Source organism: Aspergillus eucalypticola (genome assembly GCF_003184535.1).
Source record: "Aspergillus eucalypticola CBS 122712 chromosome Unknown BO83scaffold_29, whole genome shotgun sequence".
In the NCBI taxonomy this organism is placed as follows: domain Eukaryota; kingdom Fungi; phylum Ascomycota; class Eurotiomycetes; order Eurotiales; family Aspergillaceae; genus Aspergillus; species Aspergillus eucalypticola.
The window spans coordinates 346,334-365,500 of NW_020290303.1; the positions used below are offsets into that span (position 1 = coordinate 346,334).

At 51.3% G+C, this 19,167-nt stretch overlaps 8 protein-coding genes across 8 annotated transcripts; 2 read left to right on the forward strand and 6 right to left on the reverse strand.

Annotated features, from left to right (window-relative positions):
* Positions 1-128: 128 nt before the first annotated feature.
* BO83DRAFT_440576 (uroporphyrinogen-III synthase HEM4) lies at positions 129-1,050 on the reverse strand (the record flags this gene model as incomplete). The annotated part of the gene is made up of 2 exons (XM_025536268.1): positions 679-1,050; positions 129-603 (listed from the first exon to the last, which is right to left on the reverse strand). Coding segments are annotated over exons 1-2 (771 nt in total), but the record flags the coding sequence as incomplete, so codon positions are not given.
* A 72-nt stretch (positions 1,051-1,122) lies between these two features.
* On the reverse strand, positions 1,123-2,854 carry BO83DRAFT_381720 (complex I NDUFA9 subunit family protein). The gene is made up of 9 exons (XM_025532057.1): positions 2,600-2,854; positions 2,529-2,542; positions 2,400-2,462; positions 2,255-2,349; positions 2,108-2,199; positions 1,914-2,055; positions 1,708-1,866; positions 1,326-1,661; positions 1,123-1,275 (listed from the first exon to the last, which is right to left on the reverse strand). Exons 1-9 carry the CDS (start codon positions 2,716-2,718, stop codon positions 1,177-1,179), a joined length of 1,119 nt encoding a protein of 372 aa, XP_025384231.1. The 5' UTR covers positions 2,719-2,854; the 3' UTR covers positions 1,123-1,176.
* A 146-nt stretch (positions 2,855-3,000) lies between these two features.
* Positions 3,001-4,251, reverse strand: BO83DRAFT_440578 (class I SAM-dependent methyltransferase). Its single transcript, XM_025536269.1, has 3 exons — positions 4,140-4,251; positions 3,916-4,087; positions 3,001-3,845 (listed from the first exon to the last, which is right to left on the reverse strand). Exons 1-3 carry the CDS (start codon positions 4,175-4,177, stop codon positions 3,324-3,326), a joined length of 732 nt encoding a protein of 243 aa, XP_025384232.1. The 5' UTR covers positions 4,178-4,251; the 3' UTR covers positions 3,001-3,323.
* A 408-nt stretch (positions 4,252-4,659) lies between these two features.
* Positions 4,660-6,161, forward strand: BO83DRAFT_381724 (proteasome regulatory particle lid subunit RPN9). The gene is made up of 3 exons (XM_025532058.1): positions 4,660-5,022; positions 5,093-5,328; positions 5,389-6,161. The coding sequence occupies exons 1-3, from the start codon at positions 4,755-4,757 to the stop codon at positions 6,028-6,030; spliced, it is 1,146 nt and encodes a 381-aa protein (XP_025384233.1). The 5' UTR covers positions 4,660-4,754; the 3' UTR covers positions 6,031-6,161.
* A 47-nt stretch (positions 6,162-6,208) lies between these two features.
* On the reverse strand, positions 6,209-10,513 carry BO83DRAFT_440580 (Gaa1-domain-containing protein). Its single transcript, XM_025536270.1, has 10 exons — positions 9,831-10,513; positions 9,628-9,765; positions 9,475-9,556; positions 9,355-9,420; positions 9,182-9,303; positions 8,926-9,129; positions 8,189-8,480; positions 7,871-8,109; positions 6,944-7,812; positions 6,209-6,882 (listed from the first exon to the last, which is right to left on the reverse strand). The coding sequence occupies exons 1-10, from the start codon at positions 10,021-10,023 to the stop codon at positions 6,670-6,672; spliced, it is 2,418 nt and encodes an 805-aa protein (XP_025384234.1). The 5' UTR covers positions 10,024-10,513; the 3' UTR covers positions 6,209-6,669.
* Positions 10,514-10,705: 192 nt separating this feature from the next.
* BO83DRAFT_381728 (dienelactone hydrolase family protein) lies at positions 10,706-11,779 on the reverse strand. The gene is made up of 4 exons (XM_025532059.1): positions 11,610-11,779; positions 11,217-11,545; positions 11,036-11,153; positions 10,706-10,973 (listed from the first exon to the last, which is right to left on the reverse strand). The coding sequence occupies exons 1-4, from the start codon at positions 11,695-11,697 to the stop codon at positions 10,771-10,773; spliced, it is 738 nt and encodes a 245-aa protein (XP_025384235.1). The 5' UTR covers positions 11,698-11,779; the 3' UTR covers positions 10,706-10,770.
* A 921-nt stretch (positions 11,780-12,700) lies between these two features.
* Positions 12,701-14,671, reverse strand: BO83DRAFT_321928 (Ytp1 family protein; the record flags this gene model as incomplete). The annotated part of the gene is made up of 4 exons (XM_025527872.1): positions 12,701-12,886; positions 12,947-13,648; positions 13,702-14,348; positions 14,410-14,671. 4 exons carry the CDS (start codon positions 14,669-14,671, stop codon positions 12,701-12,703), a joined length of 1,797 nt encoding a protein of 598 aa, XP_025384236.1.
* A 3,109-nt stretch (positions 14,672-17,780) lies between these two features.
* Positions 17,781-18,777, forward strand: BO83DRAFT_127227 (uncharacterized protein). Its single transcript, XM_025526071.1, has 2 exons — positions 17,781-18,228; positions 18,385-18,777. The coding sequence occupies exons 1-2, from the start codon at positions 18,000-18,002 to the stop codon at positions 18,654-18,656; spliced, it is 501 nt and encodes a 166-aa protein (XP_025384237.1). The 5' UTR covers positions 17,781-17,999; the 3' UTR covers positions 18,657-18,777.
* Positions 18,778-19,167: the final 390 nt, after the last annotated feature.

Sequence of the window (19,167 nt, forward strand, 5' to 3'; positions counted from 1 at the left end):
AATCACTACCACTACCATCCTCTCTACCTATATACCCCAACCCCCTCAACATCCCCTCACACCCCGTCGGCGAAAACACCACCGTCCACACCACCCTCCCTCTCCCTTCCTCCCCAGTGGTAGTAGTAGTAGTATTATTATTATTATTCCTCATAACCTCCCTCTCCCTCTCAATCACCCCCTTAAAACTCTCCTCAAACCCCTCCATCACCCCCGTCTCATACACAATTACCTCATCAACACCCACATACTCCCCCGGTGGGAGATCAGGATTCATAAGTGTCCGCGGGATAATATCCCGTCGTTGTTCGCCGACAAGGAAAAGTAACGGTGGCTTGTGCTTGTTGTATACATCATCTTCCCCAACATTGGGATTTGATGTCGTCGTGGTGGTAGTGGTAGTAGTAGTAGTATAAAGCGAATTATAGTGTTCGAGAATGTACTTCGCTAACGCCTCTCCATTCCCTGTATCTGCGCCGTGGATGCTCGCGTGCGGTAGGTATCTGTCAACGATGGTGGTGAGGGAGCGGGATGTTGCGGGTCCGACGGTGTAGATGGGAAGGTTTTGGGAGGAGGTTTTTAATGTGTTTAGAGCTGAGCTGTCTGTTCCTCATTTAAATTGTTTTTTTTGTTTAGTGTCTTTGTGTGGTGTGATGGTGGGGTAGGGGGTGAATTTACCATCGTCAAGTTCAGCAAGTACTCTCCCGAAGCCTTCGACTGCGCGCTGGCTGGTGAAGATCAATCCGCCGTATTTTCGATCATTTTTCTTCTGAGAAGGGAGTAATTGGCCGGATGTGAAGAGCTCGCGGATGGAGCGTAGTCTCTCGGTGTGGAAGTTGTGCGAGAGGACTGGGATGAAGGTGGGAGTGTAGTTGCTGGTGGGGTGGTGGAAGTAGTCGGAGTAGTTGTCGTGCGGGGTGGATTTGGTTTTGAGGAGGATTATCGGAGGTTTGTTGATATTTTTTGTGGAGGTCATTGTGATGAGTGTACCCTGTATGGGATTGTGGCTGTGGGTTTGGTTGTGGACGAGATGAGTGAGGGTGGTTGTTGTTGTGGTGAAGTGGGATGGACGGATGCGGAGATGCCGCGGCTATTCTTCTACTGAGTAATACAGCTACACTGTGACGGAACAAACGAAATTTGGGTCTAGTAGGTTATGTACACTAAAAAAACAGACTACTGGTCGTCCAGAACGTGCAGGTACTTCTTCTCCTCCTGTCTCTCGCGCTCCGTGGCCGGAGGGAGATCGTAGTACGAGGCGCTACGGTAACCCAGCTGCATCTTGTTAGTTTCTGAGAGGATTGATTTAGTTAAGGGTCGCTTACCAGGTAGTGGAAGGTCAGGGTGCTGAGGTCGACAGGCTCAATGTCGAGATCCTTGAACGTCTTGGCGTTGGGGTCGATCACCTGGTCGATGAACTCACGCTCCACCTCGTCGGCGGAGATGGTGGGCCACCAGAGGTACTTGTTCAGGTAGTAAGCCAGAGGCTTGAGGATGGCCTTGGGCACGTTGACGTGACGGCGGTGCTTGACGATTTCGCGGTCGACCAGCTCGGCAATCTCGGCGGTGGAGTAGTTCTTGGGGCCGTACAGCTCGAAGGTCTGACCGACGGTGCTGTCGTCGTGCAGCATGCGCTCCAGAGCAGTACCGACATCAATGGCCTATGCATGTTAGCTCAATCATAACAAAGTCAACCTCTTAACATACGTGAACGGGCCAGTAGCGCTCCTGCATGTGGTTCGATGTGAGGAGGTTGGTCACGCGAGCGAGCTTGTGGAGGAGGTTGTCCTCGAAACCGAACATGGGCGCAGGGCGGACAATGGTGGTCTCGGGGTAGATGTTGCGGACGATCTCCTCACCCCAGGCCTGCGAAAATTAGTATGAGAGTGACATTGCAGAATTGGTTCACGGACCTTGGTCGCAAAGTACTCGGAAGGAGAGTCCCGGCTGGCGTTGTAGGAAGAGACGTGGATGAAGCGGTCAACGTCGTACTTGGCAACAGCCTCAACGATGCGCTCTGTACCGTCGACGTGGACGTCAGTGTAGGAGAAGTTCCTGCCCAATTATTAGCAGCGCGTCGCTTGTCTCGTGCCCATGGACAACTGACTTGGTGGGATATTGACGACCGACAAGGTTGTAGACAACATCGGAATGGCGCACAGCCTCCTCGATGGACTGGGTGTTGCGCAAGTCGTATTCCTAGACCACGATTAGTGGGCCAAGCCAAACCACCCAACTGTTAACGGATTCATACAATGAAGTTGACACGGCCGAGGTCACCGGTGACCTTCAAGTGTCTCTTCGTCATCTCCTCACGGTAGGGGACGACAACGGTGCATCCCTGCGTAGCTGGAAGGCGTCAATTCCTGTGCTCCCTTCCGACCAATTGACCAACATACCGAGCTTGTTGACGATGTAACGACCGAGGAAACCAGTAGCACCGAAGACGGTCGCGGTGTGACCTAAAGAAGAGCAAATTTAGCCATCTGGCAGCGTGAGACCGGCGCGGGCAGAAGAGGGATATGTACCTCCCAAAGAGGACCTATAGCAAAGACTAGTCAGCATCGCGGAGCTCCATCACAACGGCAATGCACCTTACCGGCCACCCTGGACCTTCAGAATCGGCTTTCCAGTTCTAGTGATCGCGACATCCTGAAGATTCCGGCGCTGGATCTGGAATCGGATCTTGGGGGCGGGGACAAATGCCCTGGCGCCCATGGCGGAATTGACGGCCCGGGACGTCTGCATGGTCTCAATTCTGGATATGAAACGGACGAGACCACCGAACTGCGTCCGGATCGGTGTTTCAATGGACAATGGTGAGGAGAGGGGAGAGAGCGTAGCTCGACGTCAGGACTTGTACTGCAGCTGGTCGAAAGTCGTGGTCCCGAATATCCTGGAGTTGGCACGGGACTTGGCGCTAGTCCTTTTTCGGACAGCACCCTCGACCTTTCAATTGTCTGCCAACTCTTTCCTACTTGTCTAAAGGTCGATTGAGAGGTTATTTCAGTATCTAAATGGGTAATCATTTCATCCATCACTTCCTACCCACATAACCCATCAATATGGTGTGGTTATGACCGTCCATTCAATTTTACACCGGAGCGCGTCTGACTATTCAAAGCCTCTGATTGGTTGCTAGGCGCTCATCATCGTCATGTCGAGATCCAAATGAACCTACCACTAACAACTGAGAACTACATAGTCAATTGCTGGAGAAACTACACATCATGGATATCGCATTGCTACTGAAAGAACATGGCACTTGTCATATCGCATTTCTAAGCTGATCACCAAAGCATAAGCAACCTACTCCTTTGCTATTACGCACGCTGCCCACGAGCAATGAATATGGTCTTCAAATGCTCTTTTCCATCCTTGCAGAATACTACCTGCTCCTTCGAAATATCATATTTGAATCTCGTCACAAGCCCTGCTTCTTCGTATAGCTGCTTCATTTGATCCATGGTGAAGCCGTGGCTTTTTACCGTTTGCGCAGCATCGCCAAAGCCATGCTCAACATTGTGACAATGGCCATGGTGGTGATCGTCTGGCACAATGTCGACAATTACGCACACACCACCTTTCTTCAGACGCTCTACAAAGCGGGCCATGGCTAATTCTGGTCTCTCGAAGTGGTGAAGGGCCATGCTGACAACCACGAGATCAAAGTCAAAGTACTCGGGCCCTGAGAGCTCTGCCGGAGCAGACTCAGCCAGAAGGTCACCCTTGAGTGCGACCATCTTGTCTTCATAGCCCGCTTCTTTGGAATTGTTGTTGTACTCGCTAATCATATTATCCGAAACGTCGAGTCCAACGATCTTCGAGACAAAAGGTGCCAATGTCTATGAAATTAACTCAGGGTTCATGACAATGTTACTTCAATAGCAACGCGAACGAGACATACTAACTTACCAAAGAAACAGGCCCAGTCCCACATGCATACTCTAACATCTTGATCTCTTGACCCTTTCCAGCCTCCGTATCGACCCATGCATCACTAATCCAAGGACGGTGACTATCCACCAGTCTGCAAATGGATTCCAGGATACTTTTGAAGTCGCTGGTGTAGGACTTGGCCAGCTTGCTGCAAAGTATGAGACATTATATCAAGCAAAGCAAAGGGTATGTGCACATACTCAAAGTACTGACGGTTCCTCTCTGTGTGCTCTGCCATGTTTAGATAGAGATTCGGCTTAGCTATCACAGTATAGTATGAAATGATTAATTGATCAATTGCTGTTGGGAAAGTATCTTGGGATGACTACGAGAAAGGGGGAAGGCGGGTGTAGAGAGCCGTATTTATAGCTTGCTTGACCATGGCTGAGCAGACTGACTAGAAGCTTACAGTAGGCAAATTCGGAGACATATCGGATACTTCTTGTAGACCCTCCAATGTCGCCGCTATATTGATCCCTAAAGCGGTTTAGGCGCCTTCAGCTAACACGCTCACAGAAGGGCCAGCAATTTCTGACCAATGAATGAATATATGAATGGATACGCTAGTTCTCACCCTAAATGAAGCCGGGGAAGTTGCGATAACTATACTGCAGTAGACGGAAGATGATGTAGGATGTCATGTGCCTCACCGCCCGAGCTCGACGGCGCTGCATCACGACCAGCTCCGCTTCCACTTCAGATCAGCTTCCCTGCCTCCATCTCCCCCCATTACGCCCATTCTCCTTCTCCCTCCTTCCGGTCTTTCATCCATCCCATCCTAGACCTCATATCGTATTTCCTAATCCTCCTCCAACATGGAGAACCAACGGATCTCCGATTTCCTCGCCGACCAGCTGCAGCAAGCTCCCGAGCAATGCCAGGCCTATTTCCTGAGCTTCGAAGATTACTGGGAACGCAAACTATGGCATCAGCTTACGGATTCCTTGATTGAATTCTTCCGTCTACCAGAGAGCGCCGCTCAGCGACTACCGATATTCAAGAGTTTCGTCCTCAGCTTCGCCGACAGAATCAATCAGCTCAAGTTCGTCTCGCTGGGGTTGATGGCGTCAACAGAATGCTCAAGTACGTATCCCAGCTAATCGCTATATGGATCTTCGCAAACCAAAGGCATCGCTAACATTGTTGCTATCAGATGACCAAGAACGCCTCACCTTCCTCACATCGCTGGCAGACAAAGTCAACAAGCCCGAGTCACAAGATGCTTACATCTACGCCCTCGCGGACGTCGCCAACGTCAAGCAACGGCTACAAGACCTGAACGGTGCGCAGAAGGACCTGGAGACATGCCAGAAAGTGCTGGACACGTTTGACTCCGTTGAGACCGTCGTGCACGCATCCTTCTATAAAGTCAACGCGGACTACTACCACGTATGTCCCCCCCGGCACCCGCCACCTAGACCTCACTAATCCTTCTCTCCCATCCACCAGGCCAAACAAGAATTCGCATCCTTCTACAAGAACGCCCTCCTCTACCTCGCCTGCATCAACCTCGAGGATCTCAGCGAAGCCGAGCGCATTTCCCGCGCATACAACCTTAGCGTGGCCGCGCTCGTCTCCGACACCATCTACAACTTCGGTGAACTCCTCCTGCACCCGATCCTGGACTCCCTCACCGAGACGCCGCACAGCTGGCTGCGCGAGCTCCTGTTCGCCTTCAACCGCGGCGACCTGACCGCCTACGACGTCCTCGCCGGAAACATCTCCAAGAACCAGCTGCTCGAGCAACACCGCATTTTCCTGTACCAGAAGATCTCCCTGTCCGCGCTGACGGAGATGGTCTTCCGTCGGCCCCCGCACGACCGCAACCTGACTTTCTCGTCCATCTCCGCCGAAACGAAGGTCAAGCCCCAGGAGATCGAGCATCTGATCATGAAGGCGCTTTCGCTAGGTCTGCTCAAGGGTGCCATTGATCAGGTGGCTCAGGTCGCCCAGATCAACTGGGTGCAGCCGAAGGTTTTGGATATGAAGCAGATCGAGGGCATGCGGAACCGTCTGAAGGATTGGGATGCTGGTGTCAACCAGCTGGGTCACTGGATCGAGGGCGTTGGAAAGGATGTGTGGGCTGCATAGGTCCCATTTTCTATCTCTTTTATATCGTCTTCTGTTCCTTATGATTAGTCCTGTCTGATGGGTAAAAGACTTACCATGCATGTATGTACGAACAAGTACTAGAACCTCATTATAATTGAGATCTACGAAGCCCTCTCTAGCTCTCTTTACATTCACATCCACGATAACACCTGATATGATTCGATTTTCAACCTATACATACATAAACGCATGCCTATTATAATACAGAAACGGAAAAAGAAACAACGAACTATTGATCTATCCATCCTTGCCTCCACCTACGTAAGACTTCTTCTACCTATTAGTCATATTATGATGCCCCTGATCCGACCCCTAAAACATAAATCAACTTATTCTCATCCAATCAGGACGAGAACAGAGAGAATCCCGCCAATGCACACCCGGCCACCCAAGCAGGCCACCAAACACACCAAACAACGACCTGCGTCCATACGCCCCAGACATCCCACCCGAAAGCGGCTTGCGTCAAGACCATCTCGACATCAGCGCCGAAGTACCAGCACGCTGTGAGCAGAACGACAGGCGGGGAGAGCACATTCAATAGCGCTAGGGCCAGCGTACTGAGGATGTATCTGAGGGGACGAGAGGTGGTTTGCGGATTGATGCGGTGGATGAAGCTTAGCGGGGCGCAGAGGAGACCGACCATGAAGGAGAGGGAGAAGTTGAGGGTTGCGAGGGTGGAGAGGAAGAGGCCGAGAATGAGGAGGGAGAAGGATTTGATGAGGTGGTATTGTTGTGGGTGGGGGTTAGGGTGTGGGATAGGGTGGCGGAAAGGAGGAGGGGGAGGATGAAGTTGGCGAGGATGCTGGTGTAGGTTGCTGTTAGGTAGTACTGCGTTTTGTGTTAGTGAGGAGTTTGGGTTGTCATAGGGGAGGGGTGAAGGGATACGGACCTGGTGGGGGATGTTGTTGAAGATGTAGAGGGGAATTAGACCCAGGAGATGGAGGCTGACGACGAGAGTGAGCGGGAGGGCCAGCTGACGTTCTATGATGTTGTTACTGGCGTCTGCTTTCGCGGGTGGTGCTTGTTTGTCGTCGTGCTTCTTTGTGGCTATGGTTGTGACTTGTTCTTTCGTGGGCTTTGAGGCTTGCTGCGAGCCAGGGTAGTAGCCTGTCCGGAGCCAGAGAGCGATTGCCATAATTGTGAAATTACCGGCAATCAACATCGCGCTGGGGAGATATGTGCCGATGCTGACGAACCGGTTGGTCTGCATGAGAAGATAGAAGAAGAAACTCTGGTGCAGATGCTCGAGGAGGTTGTTCAAGCTGCGGCAGAGACTCTCGACTGTGCGACCCAGCGCCATCTCATCCTGCCAGCCTTCGCCCTTCGTTTGGAGAGTGATGGCATCGATATGATACGGCATGAAACTGCTGTGAGGACCCGTGGCGTAGCCAAAGCCCTGCTTGACCATCCCTCTCATAATGGTCTGCAACCGCATCTCGTAACTATCATCGTGATCCCACATCTCCTGCAAATTGGTCCCGATGCCCATCTGCCCACCGGTAATGGATATAGCCGTGTTGAACAGATCTAAGTTAGGCAACTGGCCATTAACGCCGTCGTAGAGAATATGCAGGGACTCGAAGCGATGGTCAAACGGGTATTCGATCACCAAGCCTCCCTGCAAAGCACCGCTCTTCAAGGGAAGGGGCTGCACAAACGCCGGCTGCATATCATGGTATGCGTCAATCCACGCCTGAGTGCCTGCCTTACTGTCCGGCGGAAACAAGAAAATAATATCCTTGGACCACAGCGACCACCCTATTCTCCATCCAATTAGCAAACCATACCACATCCCATAATGATGGAAGCCACCCACGTTTGAAGTATCTCGCCAGGGTAAGAGCAAGCGTAACACCATTCAAATTCAGCTCGTTCTCCACCGTCTTCCAAGCAGCCACGAGCACCATAGCTTCGGTGGCATCTCCTCGCGGCGCCTGAATGATCGCGTAGACATTCTGTCCCTGATGTGTGATCCCCGACGACGTGTATTCGTAGTTCTGCGTGGCAACTTTCAATCCGGTAGCTCTCAGAATTGATTGGATTTTGTCCGACACACTAAGCAGCATTAAATGTCCCGTCAGCAACGCGATCCCATACATTCACATCGTAATTGATGCGGAGCTTCAGCACATACCCAGGAGTAAAGGCATCATTCCACACTTCCTGTCCCTCAGCAGTCTGCCCTTCCAGTACCCCCTCTAGCTCTTTCTTGTACCCGCGGAAGATGTGTTGTTCACTACCGGAGAAGTAGGCGTGAACTTGACCCGGCAGGAGCGCGTTCTCGGAGATGTAGGTCTGTCGGGAGTAATCGTTGAGGGGGAGTAAGAGAAGCCAAACAACGCCGGCGACGATGCAGATGAAGGAGAGGATGTGCGGTAAGTGCACGAAGAGGAAGTGAGGGTTACTCCGCACTTTGCGGATCGCAGCTGTTATGAATACCTGTCAGCGTGATCTGGTCTCGTTTGAGGTGTCCTTCGCGACAATCCGGGGTAAGGTGGAGGGTGAGTAGCATGGAGCTGCAGGGGAGGCAAGGCAAAAAGGGGGCAACGAGTGTCGTGGATAGAGCGTTAGAGTAGAAATCAATTATTATCTTACATTTCAAGGCCATGAGATCTGAAGCATTAGGGAACCAAATCCCATGGTGATGGTGGTGCTTGATCGGAGCAAGATGTCTACCGCCGCTACGGAGCACTAATCGATCTGCCCGCAAATTTACGTCAACCGCTATAGACCACCTGCACAACTTCCCCTAGATTCAGTATTATTTCCCCGCAATATTGCGAGTCACTATTGAATGCCGTATAATGCTAATTAAATATGCACAAGAATGTATCCACTTAGGTATAGTGTTAGTTCTTAGTCCTCACGGACCAAGGCGTTGCGATGAGCCGAGGAAGCTCATCGGAGTTCCCCTTTCTCCGCCGGTGGTAGTCGTGGGAAGAACACCATACCGGCCATACGTCTTCTGATCCACTGACACGTAGTGTGGCAGTCTGCCGAGCAAATTAAGCTTGCCCTCGATCCATCTCAAAACCTTCTCCGGGGGAACGAAAATTTTGAGGACCCCAAGGCCGACTGTCGAGCGGATTAGCTGTGAATCGAGGTCTACAGAAGAACAATTACTTACGCAAGTATCCGACCAGGATGGCGCATAGATGGCCAAGGAAGCTGGTGTTTGGCACAAGAATTGAGACAAGGGCGCATGCGAATAGGGGCGACGTCCACGTGGGAATTTTGGTCGACCCGAGACTGAAGCCGCATTAGTCGGGAACTGAGACAGAGACTAGTGCTCGAACATACCTAAAGTAGGGGTTTGATTTGAATGTCCGAATGGCCTCGGAGCCAAGGAGAAGGAAGACCCAGATACTGAACACCCATTAGATACCATCTGACAACCCAGAGATGCTACAGAGCACTCACCTTGAACCCACGACCGCAGTATTCCTATGCAAAACAAACTTCTCAATCAGAATATAAATGCCTGCAGGGAGCGTAGAAAGAGCTAAACGAGAAGCAAATATCCATTAGCACATTCGTCCAACCATCCTAGATCACGCCAAGGAGCAAACTTACGCCCAATGAACAGCGCAACAGCGGTCAATGTGCCATGCTCGGCCTCAAAGCGCTCCAACAAGGGCGTGAGCGCCAGTATATTCAAGAAGGCATGGAAGAATCCCAAGTGGATGAAAGGGTAGGTGTTAAGACGGTACACTGTCCTAAGAGTCAGAACCTGGCTGTACTTGCAAGCAAGGCCACGTGTGCCCGAAGAGACATACTAGTGCCGAATCCAACCTCCTCTGGTATCACGGAGCCCCATTGTACCACACTCCAGATTGTCTGAAGCTCCAGCAGCCAAAATACAACAATCGCTAGAAGCACGAGCCGGGTGAAAAGCGGTAGGCGGAGGACGTAAGATCGTACCCTGGACGGGTTGAAGGGTAGCGGCGGAAGGGCAGCGGGAGTGGCCATGGTCGAGTGCGAATGGCCGTAGCAAGGCGATATGTCAAGGCAAGTTTATTACAACGATAGATGAAGGTCGATAGTATCGCAGGCGGGATATATCAATGAAGGCGCCGTGGAAGTCGAGGTGCGATGTACAACACGGGACTGGCGGAGTCTAGGGAGCGATGGAATGGCCACGAGGGCTTGAGAATGTCTCGTAGGGTCGAGAAGAAGGAGCGGAACCGAGTAGGACAATGCGGAAGATGGTATTTCTGGTGACTTTGATGAGAGACTTATAGATTTTAATTCATTGGCAATGACTCGTTTTGAAGCCACGGGATGCAATGCACGCAAACTCCGGTATACGCGACGGGAATATTGAGCCAAGATGAAACAAGCCAACGGATGGAACTCAAACAGCGCAGATAAATAGCGGGAAACAACAAGTTAGAAGATAAGGCCAGACAGCCCCAGGGAAGAGAGTAGAGGCACTACTTTAGTGCTTTCCGGGGGTGGCTGGATCTGGTTGCTCTTAAATTGAAGGCTGATCTGGTCTCGCCTTTTCTCTTCCCAGCGCGGATCCTCCGGGGTCACGTGGAAGATAACGCCTATCGTTCCTTTATGCTTTACAGAGTAACCAACTTCGTCGCTTGCTTCTCTCTACAGTGTTTTCTTTGGCTTTCATAATTATCGAAAATATTATGCCTCATACCGGTTCATTATCTAACTAATGGTAACATGTACAGAAGATGCCGCTAATTCTACCTCAAACATTTACAGGTACTGCTTGAACCAGTTGACGGCCTGGCAGAAAGCCTGCTCCTTGGACCACTTGAAGTGGGGGACGCTCAAGTCAGCGCGGACAGCGAAGCCGTGGGAGACACCGCTGTACAGGTTGATCTGCCAGGGCTTGCCAGTCTTGATGAGGGTTTCCTCAGACTCGTGACGGAGCTGGGTGGTGAAGATGTTGTCGATTTCTGTTCAAACCAAGTCAGCATGCGCGGCCTCGGCACGCGTTGCGATGAAGGATTCCACTTACGAGCAGCAGCAATGGACAGAGGGCCCTGGATGGCACCAAGCTCCTCGTGGGTGACGAAAGAGGGGTGGGCGTTGAAACCAACGTCGACCTGGCCGTCCTTCATGAAGCGGCAGACGTACTGGAAACACGCCTCGTTAGCAAACAATCACATAACACCTTTCGGCGAGTCGATTAAACTTACCTTGGCACCGAAGCAGTAACCGACAGCGCCGATGCGCTTAACGCCCAAGTCTCCCTTGATGTACTTGATGGTCGACTCGACGATGGGGTCGACGTTGGCGGGCTGGTGGTTGGGGAACCAGGCACCGATGTCGAACTTGCCGGACTCCATGGCGACGGGGTCGACGGCGTCGCCGCTGAAGAGGTCGGGGAGGACACACAGGTATCCATTGTTGGCGAACTCATCGGCGAGGAGCTTGGCATTGTTGAAGAGACCGAAGATGTCGCTCAGGAAGAGGACGGCCTTCTCGGGGGTCTTGTTGTCCTTGGGGTAGACAATGTAGGTGTCAACTGTTCGGGAAGATGGTGTTAGAAGAGGGCCATGGTTCTAGAAAGGTCCAGTCGGATAACATACTGTTGTTGATCTTCTTGACTTCACCGACAGGGGTGCCTTCGTGCTTGAAGCCCTGGGCACAGCAAGCTCCGGGAGGGTTAGAGGCCATGGTGACGGATGGTTAGGGTTGGTGTATTGAAGGGATGTATAGACAAAAGGTATATGGGATAGTACTAGTGACAGGGATGTCAAGGGTGGGAATGGCGACTAGATATATCCACAGGGCTTTGCCTCAAATGAGCAGCATCCACTGTGAACCGTCTTCTTTCCCCAAAAATGCCCCTCCCCACTTGCTGCCCCTCACCCCATTACTAATGCCTGGATGACACGGTAGGATGTCCGACACCGCCCAGTCAATTCGCTAGACATAATATTCCATTGCGCATGAGCCTACTATGTTACAGCCATTCAAGCAAAGGATGTCAAGTCGGCTACCAATAATATCCATCGTGGAGGTTATCAGAATTCGCCGGGTGGCGGTTCGTGTACCTTGAAAACGCCCCCCGAGAGTCTGCCGACCGGCAATTCTCGCCGACGTCGGGCGTCACGCTTTTTGGTTAAGCTTCGTCAGGCGGCTCGGATTTTAGCGAGTTTTAACCCCGGGATCTACCTCCACCGTCTGTCCAAGTGTGAAGAAGGGATCTGCACCTAGAGGATTCAGGGGAATTAACTTGGGGCATTATAGCTTAGTCTTCAGACGAAGTTCTGGGTACGATAGAGGTAAGAGTAAATATAGATAGTCCATATACAATGGTATATTGTGGTTTCATTATGTAGGCAGAACTAAGAAAGTCATAATTCACCTCCTCATCATCCTTCCATCACAGGGATATCATTCATTAACACGGGGGCACATCAGAGATAAATAGGGTCATAGACAAGGCCGTGGTATATATGGTCGTATTATGATCGTCACCCGAATGTCCGAGCCGTGACACCAGGCCGAAGAAAATCAAATGTTGTAAGGGGTATAATGCTGTCAAAAGCGGATGATGTTTTTTTTTTTGGGGGGGGGGGGGGGGGGGAATTCCGTTTTGCGTATCTGCCCGGTGTCATCACCAAACTCGTCTTGAGTCAGATGGAGTCCGGCAGAACGGAAGACATGAGTAAAATCAGGCGGAGGCCGGGAACTGGAAAGGCGGCAGCGCAGGGCGCGACTCCCGTTTCACCGCCCAGGCCTTCAGGGCAATGGAGAGGATTTCGCACGACATGATGAAGGCGGTCAGTCCCATAGTGACTGTGAACACAAACATCGCGTCAAGGTCATAGTACTCCAGGGTTTGGATCACGCTCCGGGTCTATTTTAGAGTTAGCCAACATGTCCTGCGTACGGATTGCGGTTCCTTTGCTGAACTTACACTAAGCATGAAGACCAAACCACCCGAGATCAAGCAGAAAGCAGCGACGATCTCGGTTGGCGGGCGAGATGGAAGGTAGGAGGTCGGGGGCTTGAGGTACATGATGACATAGGTCATACCACGAGCCAGTGCAAAGCCGACCAGGAGGTTACCCCACTGCTTGTGCACCATGGTCGATACCATACTATCCTGGTGGTGCGAACCCATCATCATACCCAACAGAAGGATGACCAACGCAGGCATGGGGTTCAGTGACACTCCCTGTGTGTCAGGAAGCTGCCATGCGGTATCTGTCGACGTGTGCGCACTCATATGAGAGGGATATTGGAGAACTGTGCTGTTCAACCAGCCTTTGACGCGCTTCGACTCGAAAAGCATACCACAGAGACCGCCGCCGAAGAACATGATGGAGATGGACACATGCTCAAGGTCAGTGGCAGTCCATGCGCCACCCCAGCCGGTGAGATGCTCCAAGAAAACGTTGGTGACGCCGTAGAGGAAGATCACGAACGATTCAGTGAATTCACCCGTGGGGATCTTGGCCTTCCATTTACCGACAATGGGACTGGACGGCTTCACGTTCCAGGCCCAGCCCAGGTCGGCCCAGCAGCCAAGCATACGTCCCAGAGTCAGAAGACCATACCAGAAAAAGATACCTCCTTTGATAAAGTGCGCAAGACCATTGAAGACCTCTCTGCCTTTCTGCAAACGCGCGTTAGCGAAGATCAACGAAGTGGCCCATACTAGAAACTTACCATAAGGCCACCATAAGTCACACCACCGGTCGCGATAGCCACGAAGCCAAACGGCAAGATGATTCTGTCGATAACAGCATAGATGGTCGAGATAATGCGAAGCGCCCGAGTAGAGACCATACGAGGTACACGACTAGCAAGAAATTGGTCGGCGAAGGGGATGCGGAACCAACCGCGCGGTTGGGACGAGTGTTCGGGGAGCGGATCCTCGGGCTTTTCGAAACCGTCATACTCATCCGAAGGCGACGCACAAGAAGGCGACCCAGGGCGACTGTGGAGGGAAGAGGAGTTTCTCTCCGTGCCCTGTCCACTGTCGCGCGACCAGCGGTACGAATGGCGGATACCACCAGAGTACATCTGGGGGCTCTCCATCTCATCGGTAGAAACGGGAAGGAACGCTGCCCGTTCATAAGAAGTCGACTCCGACTCGCCTCTGCCAGCATAGGCAAAGATCAATGACATGATGACCTGCGCGCTCATGACCCAGGTTGCGATCCACCCAATCTTGTGATGAGCGTTGTTCTCATACAAATCGGGGGTCTGGCTGTTGTAGATGATTCCAATAAGCAATCCCACCGCGTTGCATACCAAGAAAAGGAATTGCGACGGCAATGCGAAACGTGACCGTGCGACGCTTAACATAACCGCTGTTATTGCAAGTGTTAGTTTTTGGTGCCTTTGTGGAGGATAGGTTAGAATGAGCTATACCTGTTGGCAGTATGAAGCACCAGGCGAGGATCATCAGACCGATGTGAACGGCAATTGCGGTGCCGTGTTTCCCATAGGCGAAGTAGCTCATGGGGGAATCGTCATTTGCCTCTGTAGACGATTCCTGGGCGGACTCGCTGTGACTCATGTCCATACCCATGTCCATATCCATCGCTTCATCATCTCCGTGGGGAAGCGCATTCGCAACGGAGGCTAGAAGGAAAGCTGCCGCAAATGCGGCACGAGAAGCTCGCTGCCACATGAGGGGAAGCTTCTATATTATTACGGACGGGAAATCCAGAAGAGAAAAGGGAAAGTATATCTCTTCGACGCGCGACAAACTGGAGTCAAGTGCGAGCAGGAGAGACGACTAAGAGATTAAGCCAACTCCCAGCTCCACTTGTCGCAAGCAAGATGGCAGAAGAAATCTGTACGGAGGAAGCTGGGATGCGGATGGGCGCGGCTACCACCTGGCGGAGGGCAGTACGTGGGAATACGTCGGGGGGACAGATAGGTCGGTAGGGCTGAAGTATGGAAGCAACGGACGATTGTGGAAGGGAAGGGAGGGCAGGAAGTATAAGTATAAGAATGGGCGAAGAATCCAAGGAAACCCAGCCCGACTAACGGTGGACCATGCAGGTAAGTAGAGAGACGAGACGGAAGGCTGAAGACCGGGATTGCCAGAGAGGGTCGCGCGAGACTTTTTATTTAATCATTACTCATGACTTAATTTTTTCCTTTTCCATTCGCGCCTTGTGGTCGCAGCTCTCCTTCCCTCGGAGCTGGCGGGGATAGGATGCAACAAGACCGAGAGGCCGTGGAAACAAGCGATCCTGCTGGAGCTCCCCAAAGCTCCGTGTGCCGAAAGTGGAGTTACTCACTGGCACCCTCGCGCTAGCAGGGAAATGGAAAAAGGGAGAAAGGGTAAAAAAAAAAAGTAATAAGGCCTCCCAGGAGTGACGCTGTTCTCCTCCCCAGTCTGGTTTTTGATGTGACTGCTGCTCTTGTTTGCTTGACCTCTATCTCCTCTTTTTGATTTGATTTCTCTTTTTGCACAGAATCAGGGTGATAAGTATTACCAAGATACTTTCGGATTCTATGTTGAGGCTATGCCCATGATATAGCTCGATCCTTCAAAGCTTTCATCGTCATCATGAGGTGTCTTACTGAGAACGCTGGTACCACCACTCATGCCTCCCGAAGTCATCCAGCGATGGAGCCGATCATTCTTTTGGACTAATCACCGCCTCCAATGCCTGGAACTTTATTTCCTCTTCCATTCAAAAAATGTTATTTTTCTTTTCTCTTCTATCATCCACTTACACTTTTCTCGGGATCTTTTCGCCTGTCAGCCAATCTTTCCCTTCCATCTTACTTCCTTTCCAACATCATCCCTACTACTCAATCCGTATACTTCTCTTACTACTTGTAGCAAAGCCTTCTGGGATCACGAGCTCTCAGCCTCTGACTCATGATGCATCTTGCTGGGGTATGAACCTTCTTCAGAATCAAAGCTTATTGTGTGGGAAATGGATCTACTTGATAATGGGAACAAGAGAAGTGCATGTTGTCTCTTCAAATCATATGAACCAATTTCCAATAAAGCCGAAGAGGGGCACGAAAAAAACAGCCTAGGGAAAGGGTATCTCCAAAGGAAAAAAAGGAAAGTAAAAAGAAAATTACTCCTCTTGGCAGAGTTGGGTTCTCGGAAGCCCGGAGCGACCGGGAGAGATACTCGACTTCCAGGTCACGGTGCGCTGACGCGCCATAAGAAATGACCTCATCCCAAGGTACCGGACTTTTAGCGTATGGCCTAGAGCGCACCAGTGGATGCCCCCTTCCGCTTCGGGATCCTGTTCGCCTGTTTTCGGGCCCCGCGGATTTATTACTAATGCCGCGGGACAGCACAACTTTCTCGTGATGCCAGAATCACAAAGAAGGCTCATCAAGCCCAGGTCCGCACTATTGGTGAAAAAGCTCAGCAAGGCTGCAAATCTATAGAACTATGCCGGTCCACCTTCATCTGCGTGTCTGGCAGTGGCCTGTACGCCGTTTGGCTTCGATCGCGTCTCCACGCCGTCCTCTGTAATCAGTACTAGTATGCCAGGACGCTCATGCCATGTATCTATCCATCCTTTTCTGCCCGTCTGACAGCCCCCCCAGGAAGGCGCAGCAGTCATTCGATCGCGGGGGATGTAAACAGAAGTCCAGAATGCAGGGATCCTGATACTCCCAATTTCTTAGGTCCCGCCTTCCCGCGACTTGTAAGATGGTGCGCAATAAGCCTACGAAGCGTTTAGTACGTGACACACACTGAGAGATAGATCTTTCCGTCTCAGCGGCTATTCGAGCTCGTATAGAGCGAACCGCCAGGGGCTGTTGTTTAGGATAGATTGTGTCGATTCCGGAGTATCTAAATTGATTGGATTTTTGCGACATCACCATAAGACAGTCATGCATCAGTTTCATCTTCCCTTACATCGGCGGTAGAAAAAAGGTGGTGGGGACTGTTGAAAGGGAGGATGCCATAGTGTGTTATGTTGGTTCAGAGTGCGGAGCGATCTATCACCAGCCCTGACTACCATGTACCAACTACATATGCAACGGACCGCGAACGAGGAAGCAGCACGGCACACTCTGACATGATGCTGGCTTATTGCAAGCTGTGAATTGGAGGGGACTTGGGACGGAGAGCTGCTAAAGCAGGAAGTATCCTCCGCGACCAAAGGGCGAGCTGAAGTCAAGACCTACTGTACTAACTAACATAACCCCTCTTTCTGCAGAGGTCGATCGGTGCCATCTACGGCAAGCTGTCTGTCGCCCTACGGACTACTACTTTGGACAATTCCGCTCCAGTTAGTGTTGGAATCAGCTACATGAGCACAGAGGAGCTGCAGTGGATGTAGGAGACAGTGCCGTGCCTAAAGATGGATGGATAGCTGTCCAGCCCTGTTGAACAGTGGCCCATCTGGAATGTACCCAACTGGCTCATGACTTTTATCTCCAGGTTCTGGTGGGCTGATCGTCGACTCAGGCGCATGCCAGTGTAGCGTGACGTTGCGATGCAGGCGGCTGCACTAAAGGTCGGTGCTACAAGCGAGGAGAGCGGTGCATGCCCTGGAGTCCATGGACAGGTACAGACCGCGGATGTGCTGGCGCCGACCGGCCTTTTAGTAGGGTTGGCGACGATCGCATCTATACAACACAAACAGGATAGAACTGACAAGCGACCATGAACTAACTGCCAGAGAGATGTTCATTAGCACGATGATTGTGCAACAGTGGTGTAACCAACACAGCCGCCACATATGAGTCTTAGAGTACTCAATACAATAGTACTCGATCTTAATCCTTATATCGAGCTACCTTGTGTCTCTACGTTTGTTAAGTAGACAGACCACCAACAAGCGTCGATCTCTGCCGGCTTTAGTGGCATCCTTTAGTGGCATTCCTCTTCCCTCGGAAGCAAACCCCACCCGGCGGGCCTCGCACGTTGGGCTGTTTGCTAGTGATTGCTAGCCCTGTCCGTGCCCGTGTTATGATTCTGCCAGTATCTATCGCCCTTTTGCTCCCCTTCTGACAACCCAACGATGATCGCGGCTTGGCATCACCGGGCGAGAATCACAATCCGCATCCGCGCTCTTCCGTGCTGTATGAACTGCCCGGGCGGCATAAACACCGTCCATGCGCTTCTCGTCACCTTTTCTTACATCCACGCACCTCCCGTCTACAGGCACACCTGTCCTTCCCGGAGATCTCTCGCATTACACCATTCAATCATTGTCGAGCCTCTTTCTCTAGTTAAGTTAAGTTTTATAAGTATATTATCCACTTTTTTTTTTTTTTTTTTTTTTTTCCTCTCTTTGACCGTTTTCAGGCCTGGCTGGCCCTTTCCCACCGCACCCGTACTTATGCATCGTATGACCAGCACTGACTCATCGCTCATGACGCGACGCTCGTCGTGAGGAAAGAAAGATCGGATACATGTTGCGGTCTTGTCGTTGACGTCATGGCATGGTTCCTCCAGATTGCTTGATAGAAGTAAAATCCACAACATGGTTACAATTGTCTATGAGGATGAGAATGAAAGTGGATGTTACTATTGTCCTTTAGTGAATGTCACTGTCCTGGTGTGTCTATCTACCAACAGGATCAGACTGCGCAGCAATCATTGCCATATTGGACTGCTGGACATCCGTGCTGTCAAGCCGACACACAAACCAAATGGGACCCGCCATAAAAATTAGGCCTGATAAGATCGACCCGATCCCATGACCTCGCTTTCGGCCCATCCGGCTCAATCGGCTTACTTTACACTCTTCAGGTTTCCATGTCTTTGTCTGGCGGCATTTGCACGAAGGCTGCCGCATTTCAATCTCCGTCATCGATGGGAGGCCTAGACTACAACTGTCATGTTGACATGTCGCCATTCAGGGTTTACCAGTCTTACATATGGCGTTCAGCTTACAGGTCATCGCGTGTGTAGTCCTTAGGTAGTACTAGTTAGTGGTTGAACGGACCATTTCCGATGCATCGCCCAATCAATTTTTTGATCAGGCTCATAAACTCGGAGACTTTTCCTTCCATGTGGATTCCACCGCAACTTTGGTCGATGTAGTTCGATTGGCGAAAAAGAATTTCTGATATTGGGCAAGGGTACGCAAAACAGCCGGCGGATGCCGCCCGCAGAGCTCATTTTTTTCTAAGCGGAGACAAACCATGGCTCAGCACTTGACTATACTAGGCAGGCCATAATCT

Bases quoted from the DNA above. Each gene is read 5' to 3' on its own strand.
- BO83DRAFT_440578 (XM_025536269.1), bottom strand. From the start codon at position 4,177: ATGGCAGAGCACACAGAGAGGAACCGTCAGTACTTTGA. The intron at 4,088-4,139 runs GTATGTGCACAT...CATACTTTGCAG, and splicing joins AGGAACCGTCAGTACTTTGA to CAAGCTGGCCAAGTCCTACA. The intron at 3,846-3,915 runs GTAAGTTAGTAT...TTAATTTCATAG, and splicing joins GGACTGGGCCTGTTTCTTTG to ACATTGGCACCTTTTGTCTC.
- BO83DRAFT_381724 (XM_025532058.1), top strand. From the start codon at position 4,755: ATGGAGAACCAACGGATCTCCGATTTCCTCGCCGACCAGCTGCAGCAA. The intron at 5,023-5,092 runs GTACGTATCCCA...TGTTGCTATCAG, and splicing joins GGCGTCAACAGAATGCTCAA to ATGACCAAGAACGCCTCACC. The intron at 5,329-5,388 runs GTATGTCCCCCC...CCCATCCACCAG, and splicing joins TCAACGCGGACTACTACCAC to GCCAAACAAGAATTCGCATC.
- BO83DRAFT_127227 (XM_025526071.1), top strand. From the start codon at position 18,000: ATGATCGCGGCTTGGCATCACCGGGCGAGAATCACAATCCGCATCCGC. The intron at 18,229-18,384 runs GTATATTATCCA...GAGGAAAGAAAG, and splicing joins AGTTAAGTTAAGTTTTATAA to ATCGGATACATGTTGCGGTC.
- BO83DRAFT_381728 (XM_025532059.1), bottom strand. From the start codon at position 11,697: ATGGCCTCTAACCCTCCCGGAGCTTGCTGTGCCCAGGGCTTCAAGCAC. The intron at 11,546-11,609 runs GTATGTTATCCG...CTTCCCGAACAG, and splicing joins AGTCAAGAAGATCAACAACA to TTGACACCTACATTGTCTAC. The intron at 10,974-11,035 runs GTAAGTGGAATC...TGGTTTGAACAG, and splicing joins TCTGTCCATTGCTGCTGCTC to AAATCGACAACATCTTCACC.
- BO83DRAFT_381720 (XM_025532057.1), bottom strand. From the start codon at position 2,718: ATGGGCGCCAGGGCATTTGTCCCCGCCCCCAAGATCCGATTCCAGATC. The intron at 2,350-2,399 runs GTATGTTGGTCA...GACGCCTTCCAG, and splicing joins TTACATCGTCAACAAGCTCG to CTACGCAGGGATGCACCGTT. The intron at 2,056-2,107 runs GTCAGTTGTCCA...ATAATTGGGCAG, and splicing joins GGTCGTCAATATCCCACCAA to GAACTTCTCCTACACTGACG.
- BO83DRAFT_440580 (XM_025536270.1), bottom strand. From the start codon at position 10,023: ATGGCCACTCCCGCTGCCCTTCCGCCGCTACCCTTCAACCCGTCCAGG. The intron at 9,557-9,627 runs GTAAGTTTGCTC...CTTCTCGTTTAG, and splicing joins TGTTGCGCTGTTCATTGGGC to CTCTTTCTACGCTCCCTGCA. The intron at 9,421-9,474 runs GTGAGTGCTCTG...ATGGGTGTTCAG, and splicing joins ACTGCGGTCGTGGGTTCAAG to TATCTGGGTCTTCCTTCTCC.